A 13,151-nucleotide genomic window follows, 5' to 3' on the forward strand; every position below is an offset into this window, starting at 1 on the left:
TCTTCCCATATTTCTGACTCCAACTTGGGTCCTTGTGTTGCCATAGTAACCAACAGTCCCAGAACAGAGACCTCTGGCAGTTGGACTTCTAGTCACTGTAAGTCAGGATCTGAAGGATTTCTAACATCCCCAGTTTATGGCCCAGGAGCTGGCAGCGCCTTTTTCATGTGGGCAGCCGCCAGAGCAGGGCGTGACTGTGTGTGTGTGTGTGTGTGTGTGTGTGTGTCTGTGTGTGTGTGTGTATTTCTTCCACCCCCACACACCTACTGGGGCATCACAGAAAAAGCTGCACTAAAAAATGCCAACAGATGGTGGGAGGATGGGTATCTAAATGGCTATAACCTTTCTGGAAAGCAATTTGATACCAACTCCAATTTATCTGTGATCTTTGATCCATCAAAGCCACAGATATATATAGAGAGAGGGAGACACAAGGATTTAGTGATAAGGGGGTTTATTCAAGACTTATTAAAACAGTAACAACCACTTAATGGTCATCAATCAGAAAGTCATTAAAAATGACAAAATAGCCATATACAGGTTTACTGTAGGGTATGCCATAAAAGAGAGTGATCTCCAACAGCTGATGTGACACCCACACATATGCAGGTATGTGTATGTATATGTACAAATACACAAGTACACACTTATGTACATATAAAGAAAAAGAAAAGGAAATCCACCAAAATCTTTCCAGGGATGGTTATCCATATCTCTGGACAGTAGGATCATAAGCGTATTTAATTTCATCTTCATACTTTTCTGCATTTTTCAAATTTTACATGATGATCATTTTTTTCTTTTGCGACGCAAGTTGTTTCAACTGCAGCAAGACAGAAGACAAGCAGTAGCAGGTGGAGAGGATTAGCTGAGAGGGTTGTCACACAAAGAAAGGCATTTTTTCAAGGGAGGGGGGTGGCTTTTTTTTGTCCTTCCTTAAGGAATACAAAAATTGGATGAACTACCAGAATGGCATAGTAACAAACAGAAAAAGTAATGAAAAACATTACTGCTTAAATACTGTGACTTCCCTCTTCTCCCCAATCCCACCAAGTTTTTTTTTTCTTTTGAAGATTCCTGAGTTGAGGGAAACCTGAGAATGAGTCCCTGAACTCCATGGCGCACACAACCTGCAGCAGCGACCAATCGGACAGCACAGACTGCAGCTCGCAATCAAACCTGAGTCTCTCCGTGGGTTATTTCCCCTCCGAGGACACCTTCTCCTACGAAAACACCATCTCCTGGGAAGACAAGTCTCCCAAGAGTCTTCCAATCCTTGTCCCTCCTATCCAAGGGACATGGAGGACAGAGAGTACAGGCAGACTCCTGAGGAGACAAGACCAGATTCGGGACGACCCAAAGCAGTTCTGCAAACTCAGCATCACCCTGGCTTGGGATGTTGATGAGGGCTCTAACAATTCAGGCTCCGTAGCTAGTTGGGACCTAACTGGAAGCAATCAGTGGATCAACAAGTACCCTGAAGAGAACAGACAATTGACTATCAGTAAGCTGGACAGTCTTGTACAAAAGCTTGAGACATTTCTAGAAAATCAGAAAGATGACAAAGATGATGACTCTGCATTCCCTGGATCTGCCCAGGAGGAAGATTCCCAGTTGTTTGGCAGCTCCCCTCTAGACATAGCTCAGGTCAGTCATCAAGAACATGATACTTGTCAGGACTTCTCCCATGCCTACCAGCATGAAGGCATCATTCAGTTTCCACAGATTCCACCAAGACTTCGGGAACATGAACTTGCTGAGGTGAGCAGAGAGATGCCTCACAGGCAAAAAGGAGATGGACCTGCTTGGGGGAGGGGGGGCAGTTTGAAATGATGCATGGAGCATTATTCCCTGCTTTAAACCAAGGTCAGCCTCCCTCAGTGCCTGACGTGGCAGGAGAGTGAGGGAAAAAGGAAGGAAAGGGGTCAGGGTGGAGCTGAAGGGAAAATACTGAGGAGCACTGAAGAAGAAGAGAGGATAGGGAAGTTAAGAAAAGCTATGATACTGCGCCCGCCCCATGTGTGTTGAAGTATTAAAATTTTTCATTTAGAGTTGGATTTTTTTTTTAAAGATTTTTAATTTATTTGACAGACCAAGATCACAAGTAGGCAGAGAGGAGGCAGAGAGAGAGGAGAAAGCAGGCTCCCTGCTGAGCAGAGAGCCTGATGCAAGGCTTGATCCCAGGACCCCGGGATCATGACCTAAGCAGAAGGCAGAGGCCTTAACCCACTGAGCCACCCAGGCACCCCTACAGTTGGATTATTTTTGACAGAAGGATTTGAATTCTATAAGTGGTAAATATTAGCCAGATTGTTATCCAGGATTTGCATATTTAACTCCTTCATTTTCTTGGCAGATGATAAACCAGTCAACTGCCAACCAAATGACAGGCACTATAGAGACCTCCTCAGTCTCATCAGGTCAGCCGGAGAAGGAGGACACTCATTCCAGGACATGGGCGCTCTCCTGTGTGAACTTCAGGTGGGTCTTGCGCTGGCTAAGGCAGCAAGTCCTCTCCTCACTTCTCAGGAGACCACACCGCAAGGAGGCCACTGAGAGACCTCATAAGTTGGCACGAAAGAAAAGACTCTCTCACAGAAGCAAGAGAATCCAACCTCAAGACTCCCTCGAATTAGGACACCCTCTATCGCCAGATTTTTTAACCATTTGATAGCCCCCATTCTATAATCTTCATGAGTTAATTGTTTTCTAATAAATATAACACATACTCTTATATTAGTCATGTCTTCCTCTTCCAGCCCACCACCTTGACTTGGGCTGAAAGTTTGTATGTTGTCTGGAAGTCTGAAATATATTCTCTGAGAATTTTAAGTAGTATTAGCATTCCTAATTTGAAGGCATTCTTGCTCTCCTCCTCCCTTCTTACTGTATTTTACTCTATTTTTATACACTTTCATCTTAATATCATCTTAATATTAATACATCTTAATATTATATCTTAATACATCTTAATATAAACCCAAATGCCCATTGTCAGAAGGCAGTAGTATAACCCAACAGATTCCCAAGATGGTAGTGTGGTTTTGGTTGAACTTCTATGGCTCGAACAAGTGGCCGAGATACTGAGTCATTCAGGAAGCAGATTTCAGTTGGCAGCGTTTCAGGAGTTCAGATGGTAGATCCGATGTTCCCAGGAGACCTGACTGGTTCTAGTGTGTGCTGCAGTGGCTAGAATGAGTGGCTCACTCGGGAGGAATGTGAGGATTGGGAATGCAACTTAACCACTCCAGGTTTAACCCTCCTCGTTCAGAAGATGGGGAAGATAATAATACGAACCTCACAGGACTGTTGGAGAACGAACGAGATAATGATAATTTCTTTGTTGTTGCTACTATGGCTTCTCCGAAGGATCTCCCCAGAAAACCAGATCCAAGGGACATTCCAGAGGGAGAGTTTAAGAGTAATTCACATTGAAGCATTTCCCCCACAGAAGCAATATTTACCCAGAGTTACAGGTTTCTGCAGATCTTGACTCAAGCAAGTCCTCTCCCCCCCGTCCGTTCCCCACCGTGTCTTCTGAAATTCCTTTACAAATGGCAAACTTCCCTCTAAATTTCACTTCTTTAAGGAAGACTGTACTCAGCTCTCACCCTTTTGCCCTGACCTCTCCCTCTTACTGATCTCAACCCTCCTCCCCACGACCACTACCATCCTCCTTAACCACCCACAGGCTTACCCAAGAGCCTTCCTTCAGCTTTTGACCTGCAGAGTTCAGGTGCCTAAAGCATCGGAGTCTTTGGTCTCAAATTCCTCCCTTTCCTCAACTTCAATTCCCTTTTCTCCTTTCTTCTTCTCTTCCTTCCTTCCACAAATATTTAGCACAAAGAAGTGCCAGATACTCTTCTAAATTACAAAAACAGACACTCAATCCTTGGGGCTCAGGAGGCTCATTGATCAAGAGAGAAAGCCATGTAAACATTCAACCAGAACAGGTTACAGGTGATAACAGTTTGTATGAGGTACACACTGATTACTAAAAAATAATTCAACATGAGGAAGTGAATTGTTAAAAGTTTCATGTCTGAGGTTGCTTGAGTTAGTTTAAGGTGGAGGACTTGAAGCTGCTGGATAAACTGGTGTGGCGTGACGTGTGCAGTCCTGGTTACATGTGAGAATGTGCAGTCCTGGTTACATGACTGATTACATGTGAGACATAGTGGGGATGATATTGCCCGAAGAATAACAGACAGTACGATGGGAGGGAAGACATCAAACAACAGGGCTTTCTTAGCAATACACTCATGGTCACGTCCTGAGCTTCTTCACAGGCAGACTCCTCACTTTATCCAACTCTCGGAGAGCATTTCCCTTTGACTGGCTCCCTCCAACACCCTCCTCCCCCACCTTCACCTCTCTCTGACTTGGCAAGGACTTTGAGTCCCATTACCGCACCTGTTCAGGAGTTTTGGTCCCTTCTTTCCAGATCCATCCCAGGCCCCTCCTTCCCCAACTGTACCATAGCCATCGCATCTAGTAGCCATCACAAAGCCTTGCCCTTTCCAGATCTTCTTTCAATCCATACTCACCACATTCCGCAAAGGAGACTCGTGTTTTTCCTAAAGGCCAACACACAAAACACAGGAATTACTTTCTCCATTCCTGAAGAATTCCCCCCACTGCCTTTTCGAGTCCGCCCACTGCCCGGGGAATTCGTCCTTAAAGACTCCAAACTCTCGAGTTACTATGAGGCCCAGAATGATCCTTCTGGCTTAAGTTGACCACATCCTTCCAAGCTGTCCCCCAGGCCCCCATCCTGCCACCCCCCTCCCCTGTGACTTGTACTTTTCAGCTACTACTTGACCTACTAACTTTTAGTTCCTTTTTATTGGAGGATCCTAACACAGTGTCTGGTACAGAGCCGTCTGTCTCTATAAAACTTTTTAAATGATTTGAATATATCTTCTTTCAACTTTTTCCTATATAGTTTTTGGTTTTTTTTTTTTTTTTAAGTGAAATACAAGAGCTTAGAGTTGCTATTCTTTATGTTAAAAGTTAGGGCGAACAGAGTGAAGAGCAGGTATGGGGATGGAAAGGGGACAGACAGAAAGTGAAAAGAAATCCATGGAAGGTCAAGAGAGATGGTGACCCACAGACTGAGAAACCTAACCCCAGGGGAGGTTAGGGACTAATCTGGAATGTCCATTCAACAAATATACAAGAAGCCTTAGTGTTGCTTTAGGCTAAAAGGATGATCTATCTAAAAGATGACATCTCCTACTTTCACGACACTAGTAACCAGAACTCTGTTATTTTAACTCTTTCTCTAGTAATTAAGTCCAGCTCTAAGAAAAACTCAACTGAAATGACCTACTTGGAAAGACTGCTCCTGGTGAATTAGAGGCCCTGTTCATTAGCAAGACTGCTTACATATTTGTGCTTACTTTTCAGTGTTATATAAACCTGCTTGACAGGTATGAGGTTTATCTCTAAAATTCAAACAAGGTATTTTACAGGCCTTTACAACAAATGTTCTTTGTAAGAATTAGAATTTGAAATACTCATTGGGGTTATCATGCTACATCTCAGAAAGCAAGTCAAAGTGCTTAAAAACAGGAAATATTTCAATATCTCCTCTTCATTATGGTGTCAAATATGCTATGAGGCTATTAGCTACATGTTAAACTACAACCAGGTTCTCCACTTTTTGTCACACACATGGGGCTGGGGTTAGAGGAGGCCCATTATACATCAAAAGGACTGAGAGCAAAATGGAAGTGGTCCCTGGAAGGTCCTACCTTTGCTGTGATCTTAAGCTTCGAATGACCGCACTTGCCAGACACACGCTAACCGAAATAACCAAAACATTTTGGGATTCCCATTATCTTAATATCCAAAACTAAAACAACTCCTTCAAGTGAACCACTCAACCCTGAAACCCACAAAGTTCAGCTGGTTGCACTAGACAAGTGTTACCTTAGATACTCATATTCTAGAATCAGTAATGTCATAATGAGCCAGACTGTGGTGAAAACTTACCAAGCATACATAGAGAGCATTCAGCTTTCTCCACACACAGAATTGGAGAGACTAACGTAAATTTTATTACCCACCCCATGTCAATTTTTTACTCAGTAGGATCCCAATGAGAGAAAAAAGTATGTGCACCGTACCAGCAAAACAAAATCATTTTCTTCAGACTAAACATAATTTTGAAATTTCATGGCTCCAGAGGATACACAGGTCTAGGTCTACCTAGTTACAAAAACAACCTCCAAAATCCTCTTATCAAACAACGAAAGGAAAAATGAAACAAATTATAAATGAATTCCTTAGAATACCTGGTAGGGTTTTTACCCCAAGAGTTAAAAATGGTTTTGTTTCAGCAGGAAGGATAGCGAAGTGCCTAAAAAATAAGTCTTTGCATCATGAGTTGCAAGTGGAAGGAGGTCTACGGCAAGCAATGTACTCTCTAATTGCAAGATGCATGAGTAGGCTTTATACTGTATTGCCAAGAGTCAAGCTTTTCCCCCTACCCCCTCACCCCCTCACCCCCCAACAAAGAGAACAACACCCTGCTTTCAAAAGTGAAATGAGATCCTCATCAGATAACACAGAATCACTGAGTGAGCCAGTCATGGGTCGGGTGGGTACAAAAGCCTTAAGATAAATTCCCAAAAGGATTATAAACCTAGACCAAGAAATCCCCCTACCAAACAATTTGTTTACTATTCCACCGTTCAAAGGAATTCCACAGCCTTGATGCCCTTTGGATTTCGGTCGAATATGCTTCCCAAAGAAATATTTCTGAGGCCTTTTCAAATGGGAGGGCACACATTCAGACTGTGGCTGTTTAATGAAAATTCCTCTCATTATTACTGAATTCTCTTGGTCTAGAAGAAAATCAGAATGGCGATTTAACTTCATTTGTCCTCATCTGTGTTGATGAAGATTTATTATTTTAAGTGCAAATCCCCAAAACTAAACAAATCTCCCTCTCCTCACAGAACTTCCCCATGCACCCACTCACAAAGGCAAACACCAGACAAGTTCATTATCAATGCAGGCTTGGAGAGTTGCTTCCATGTTTCCCTTTCATCACCTCAACAGCCCTCTGTCTTTGGGGCCTAGATTTCTTCCCAAACAGGCATGACAATGAAAAGGAGAATTCTTCGCCAGTAAAGTGACCACAAATTCAGTTAGCACCCTATCACAACCACCACCATAACCACAGACGCACATAAGAATCCAAAAAGAATGCTAACCCACTTGCTGTGAAGAGCTCAAGGGTTATACGGAAGCGCTAAATCACTACACTGTACACCTGAAAGTCATATTCCATTATATGTTAACTAGAATCTAAATAACAACTTAAAAAAATGGAATGCCAAAACCATTGGGTGAATGGCTATTAGGGAACAAGACATGCACATGGTCTCGGGGAACTATCCAGCAGACTACGCCTTAGTTATCAGGGAGATTAGGTACCTTCACAATAGAGAGAACTGGTGAACGCCAGCTTAACCAAACGATTTGATTCAGCCTAACCAACATTACGTATCTTCTATTGCTACCACTGTTGTGTTTACCCTGAATTGGATCATGAGGAATCCAACAGTCAAATGAATCCAGAATATAAGAAATTATTCTAGACAATTCTAGACAACCATCTTAGACTTTTCAAACATGTTAACACCATCAAATACCAAATAGAAGAGAACAAAAAAGTCAGGGAGACCAGACAATTCACAAAGGAGACCAAAGAGACGTGATGACCAATTGCTGTTCATAATCCTTCACTGAGTCATTCACCAAATTCTCAAAACAATGATAAAAAAAATTTCTTAATAGATAGACAAATATGAATATGGACTATATCTTAGGTCATTATATCTATATCTTATATCTGTATCTTAGGTTATTATAATAATATCACTATTATCTTAGATCATGTTATTATAATAAGAATATTATGGCTACGTAAAAGAATGTTCTTTGTTCTTAGGAAATTAAGAGTGAAGCATCACGGTATTGGTAACTTACTTTCAAACAAACCAGAAAAAAAATATAAAATAGAAAATGAGCAACAAAGATGGGGAAAATGTTACGAAAAACCCCAATAGATAGGTATCTAGAAGATTGTTATGAAAATAAAACATTACATTTGCTATACTTGTGTGAAAATAGTATGTTAAAGATGTACATATTTAAAGTATTACAATCTTTAAACAGAACTTAGGCATTGATTTCCCAAATGATATAGGTCAGGCAATTCTCTAATCTGGATTCATTCATTCATATTAGCACCCGCCTTTGGATTCACCACAGGCTGCAAGGAATTTTCAGTCTCCTGGGTTAATAAACATCAATCCCATAAGTCCCTCTAACTGTAAAAAGTTGATCCAGTTGAAAGCAGACCAGCATACAGGAATTTTTTAGAAACTTTCAGATTTTAGGAGTTTATTTAGCTTTTGTTGAAATTTAAAAGACTAATTTTTGCCAAATGGTGAGCTAGGCTCTTTTCTCATTTGAGTTATCACAAGTTTCAAGTAGCCTGGAGACCTCAAGTTTACCTTCAAAAAAGACCTTCTTGGACATTTTCTGTTTTTTCCCAAATCAAGAAACAACCTGCCACTTTATAGTACCAATTCTTGCAGACTGTTTTCAACATTTCCTTTTATTTCCAGCAGTGCAAAAGTGTTTTGCTTTTTTTTTTTTTTTTTTTTTTTTAAGATTTTATTTTATTTATTTGAGAGAGAGAGACAGTGAGAGAGAGCATGAGCGAGGAGAAGGTCAGAGGGAGAAGCAGACTCCCCATGGAGCTGGGAGCCTGATGTGGGACTCGATCCCGGGACTCCAGGATCACGCCCTGAGCCAGAGGCAGTCGTTTAACCAACTGCGCCACCCAGGCGTCCCAAGTGTTTTGCTTTTTAACCCTAAGCAGCAGCATATGCATACGGTCACCTATAAGGCGCTAAATATACTGGGGAACTTGTGAGAGCAAAACAGTGCTTCTAGAGTCCTTACTAAATGTTTTTGGTAAATTCCTCTTACAGGATTAAAGTTATACATTTTTTTTTCTTAAACAAATTTACACATTCATATATATTAACACTTTGTAAATAATTCAGAAAGTTCAGAGACTCCTTGAAGACTACTGTTCAAACCCAGGTTCAAAACCCAAAGTTCTCAACAAAACTTTCTGGCTTCAAGTCCCAGGCCTACCTCTTATTTGCTGTGGATGCAGGGAAGTTACTTAACCACTCTGGGCCTTCCATTTTGTCTACAAAATGTGATCCTAGTAGTACTAACCTCAAAGTGTTGTGGTGAGGATTTAGAAAGAGTGCCTGGCACACAATATGTGCTTACAAATTTTAGCTGCTGCTAGTTGCTGTCACATATTTCCTTTTTAAAATCTTCCTGTTAAAAATCTGCCACAGCTCCTTATGCCTATAGAATTATGTCCAAGCAAACTGTCATTAAATCGCTCTAAAATCAGATCCCAATGTACTTTTCCAGTCTTATTTTATAATGCTCTGCACTCACCCCTCATGTTCCTTGAGGAATGCATCTGTACCTTTGCTTATACTGTCCCCTCTCTTTGCAACTGCCCCAACCATGTTAGCCTACCCTGCTACCTACCTACTCCTAAATGCACCCTTTCAAGGTTCATGTTAAACTCGAGCTCTTCTGCAAGAGCGAGCAGACTAGAAATAATCTCACCTTCCTTTGTGCTACCATAGCACTCCCTGTAATAAGTGAACATTTTATCGTGTTTTACAGAAATGTGCTGCCATGTCTCCCACTAGACAAAAGCCCCTGTGTTCTGCTTATCTTTTCTTTTCATACTCCAAAGTCCCTGGCCCAGTTTCTTGGACATGGTAGCTCCATGATAAATATTTGGTGAAATGAATGGTTAATCTACAGGAAAGAATTGAAACAGATAATATCTGAAATTGCATGTCATTTCCTCTCATATAAAATTTAACTATCTCCTACTTTAATTAAGTCTAGTCCCTGGATATTTATATTGGGGGCCACCAAGCATGGCGTAGTGTAGATGTTTCCTGAGTGGAAAAGCTCAGTTTTGTACAATAGACAAAGCTAGTCAACAAAAGAACAGTCACATTTTTCTATTTGAGTAGAAATTGATATTCTATCCTCTTTTTTTTTTTAAACTTGAAAATATCTTTTCTAAAGTCTTCCTATTTCCAAATTCTCCAGATAATGTTCAGATTCCTTCACCCATTCAAATACATTTACGAACATAACATCCTAGAGGTTGTGCACCAAGATAGTTAGAAAGACACTTCCCTTGAAGGGCTCAAAATTGTTGGGGGGGACGGACATCTTGCCAGACACAGGGGACGATCTGGAAGAAGAAACAGACAACATTGGCAAAGGGAAGAGCCTAAGCAAAAGCCAGAAGTCCTAAAAGGCATGCATAGCAAACAGTGTAAAGTGTAGTTTTGCTTGAGCACAGGGAGGTAAGAGACAGAGAAGTATAAAAAGTGCCGGGATGGAAGCCAGATCACGAAAGAGTTTTGAACTGTATCTTCCAGAGAGAATTGAATTTTGAAGCAAGCTATTGAGATGATTAAATCCAGAAAGGTTTCTGATCACAGAAGCACGGCAGTGGGACCGAAAAGGGAAGCTGGCAGCAGGAATAAGAGGAAAAAAAAAAAAAAAACAAAACCAGCTAGCCAGGCTATGTGGTGAGATGGAGAAGGACTAAAATGCAGTTTTAGCCCTTATGTAGTTTTCTCAGTATGGTTGGTGATCCTGCTGTTCCTCTCTCAGGCCAGCTGCAATATCCTCCATGCTATACTACTTTCTCTGACAATTAGTAAGTATTTACATGAGGCAATCATCTAAGCTGAAAAGATACATCAGACTCCTCAGGTGACCTGAAGTAGGTTCATGCATTACCAAGATAACTTCTTCTTGCTCTTCCATTCGTTCGTTCATTCATTCTAGTTGCCGCTCCCTCTAGTCGCCGTTCCACTATGTCTGGCTGTTATCATTTCATGTCAAGGACATGGGGATACACAAGACCTTGCTCCTTTCCTCCAAGTGTTCAAAGCCTGGCAGAAGCGTTGTCATCCGTTCAACAACAGGAGTGACTAAAAGGGCAAGCTGTCTGTAATGGTCTTCATCTTACACGAGGCTGTTTAAAGACATCTTCTGGATAATGGTCACAATACAAACTCAGAATTCATTTTTACCTTAAATGACTGGTTTGGTATGTGAACTACAGCACTGAACTGAAAAGGGTTGCTGCCACAATAATTGACATCACTTTGCTTATGTTACACAACAGGTACCTGTGGATGTGCCCCCTTGCTAAAATTCATTTGTAACCCCAAAATCAATACAAGCAGTGTTCTCATGGACACTCATGGGCATGCACAGCGCAGCAAAAAATGTGAGTTGCCTCTGAGCACGGTCCCAGCTGAGGGGGAACAAGGCAATGCTCTGCCTTCTAGTTTCAGATCAGCACTCATACTATAAACACGTGTTTCTAGGGCACAGGGCTAAGCTCAAGAGGGCTGTGACATGCCTTGCAGAGAAAAACGGGTATGTTAGATAAGCTCTGTTCAGGGATAGGGGGCACCTGGGTGGCTCAGTGGGTTAAAGCCTCTGCTTTCAGCTCAGGTTATGATCTCAGGGTCCTGGAACCGAGCCCTGCATCTGGCTCTCTTCTCGGCGGGGAGCCTGCTTCCCCCTGACCTCTCTGCTTGTGTCTCTGCCTACTTGTGATCTCTTTCTCTCTCTCTCTCTCTCTCTCTCCCTGTGTCAAATAAATAAATAAATAAAAATCTTAAAAAAAAAAAATAGCTCTGTTCAGGGATGGGTTAGAGTGCAAGTGATTGTAAATTCAATGCTAATGAATTAACAATATTAAAGTCAATGCTAATGAATCAACAATATTAAACAATATTAAATCAACAAAACTAAATATTAAATATTAAATAAGGTGCCTTAAAACAGAAAACAGAAACAAGGCCATGGAGGGCATCAGGGTGGCTCAGTCGGTTAGGGGTCTGCCTTCAGTTCTAGTCATGATCCCAAGGGTCCTGGGATTGAGTCCCATATTGGGCTCCCTGCTCAGAGGCGAGTCTGCTTCTCCCTCTACTCCAACCGCCTGTTCATGATCTCTCCGACTCTCTCTCTCAAATTAACAAAATCTTTAAAACAACAGCAAAAAACAAAGTTATGTACTCATCAACCGAGAAAATGTTGTGACAGAGACTGACAGGAACCTAAAACTTACACATGCTCTGGGGCCAGTGGCTCAGCATTCACTAATTCAGCACCTGCAGTGACTGCTGCAAATGAGAACTGACTGTATCGATCAGGTAAAGAGCACAAAGAGCCATCTGTAGCACGTGATTTTCCTCAGCTCCCCCTTCTGAGAATTCCGGAGGGCCACAAAGGGAAGAACCAAAAAACGCTTTCTGAATCCTACAACCCTCCAGTAGAATGAGTGAGCATTTTTCCACCCCTCTAGAGACTCAGACTCCCAGGGAAGTGCTTGCTGCTGTATTGGCTGGCTAAAAAGGGGAGGCCAGAGAAAGGGCCAACAGGCCATGGGGTGCTGTGAGTCAACATAAACAGGTGTTTTGGGTGTCACTGTTTTCTGCTGCAACTAGTCTTAGTTGGAAGGTCTGATAGTCCTTGAAGGCCATTTGCTTCCCACTTGATGCTTGTTTTTCTCACTATCCCAACAACACAGGAGATTCTCTCTGGGATACGAGGCTTCAGAAAGGGCTGTTATGTGCCAGACCTCACTCAGGACCCATTTCGACTATGAAGAACCAAATAATCCGTTCTTTAATTTCTAAAAGTTTACAAACTGCAAGAATATAAATCCCACACATCATCCAACACTTGTGCAAATGTCCCAGGATTCATGTTTCCCTCTGTAAAAGCTAATCCCCTCAAGCAGGAAACAACTTCTGGACACTGATATATTGGAAGCTGGTGTCCTGGTTCCAGAAATCCTATGCATTAGAACCAGAAGCATTCACGAAGAGTTCCATCCTGGGTCTCCCTCCCTCCCAAGGTTGACATTGTGTTTATTTGTCAAACAAAACAGTCATCCAAGTTCAGACCTATTGAAAAGCTTCCAAGCAAGATGAGAGGCCAAGGCAAGGGGGAGGAACAGCTAATCAGAAATCAAGGGCAGGAAA

The 13,151-nt window shown here is 41.9% G+C and overlaps 2 protein-coding genes across 14 annotated transcripts in view; one reads left to right on the forward strand and one right to left on the reverse strand.

Moving 5' to 3' along the window:
- PPFIBP1 (PPFIA binding protein 1) overlaps positions 1–13,151 on the reverse strand; it is a 174,030-nt gene that overhangs the window by 92,063 nt on the left and 68,816 nt on the right. For 11 of the 13 annotated variants that reach the window (XM_044228754.1, XM_044228751.1, XM_044228761.1 and 8 more), the window contains exon 4: positions 4,548–4,577. The exons of the other annotated variants lie outside the window; for them this stretch is intronic. The gene's annotated coding sequence lies outside the window, so the exon portion shown is untranslated. The remainder of the gene's footprint in view (positions 1–4,547; positions 4,578–13,151) is intronic. 13 annotated transcript variants of the gene reach the window in all.
- On the forward strand, positions 1,117–2,680 carry C12H12orf71 (chromosome 12 C12orf71 homolog). The gene is made up of 2 exons (XM_044228768.1): positions 1,117–1,761; positions 2,357–2,680. Exons 1-2 carry the CDS (start codon positions 1,117–1,119, stop codon positions 2,669–2,671), a joined length of 960 nt encoding a protein of 319 aa, XP_044084703.1. The 3' UTR covers positions 2,672–2,680.

Source organism: Neovison vison, chromosome 12 (assembly GCF_020171115.1).
Source record: "Neovison vison isolate M4711 chromosome 12, ASM_NN_V1, whole genome shotgun sequence".
In the NCBI taxonomy this organism is placed as follows: domain Eukaryota; kingdom Metazoa; phylum Chordata; class Mammalia; order Carnivora; family Mustelidae; genus Neogale; species Neogale vison.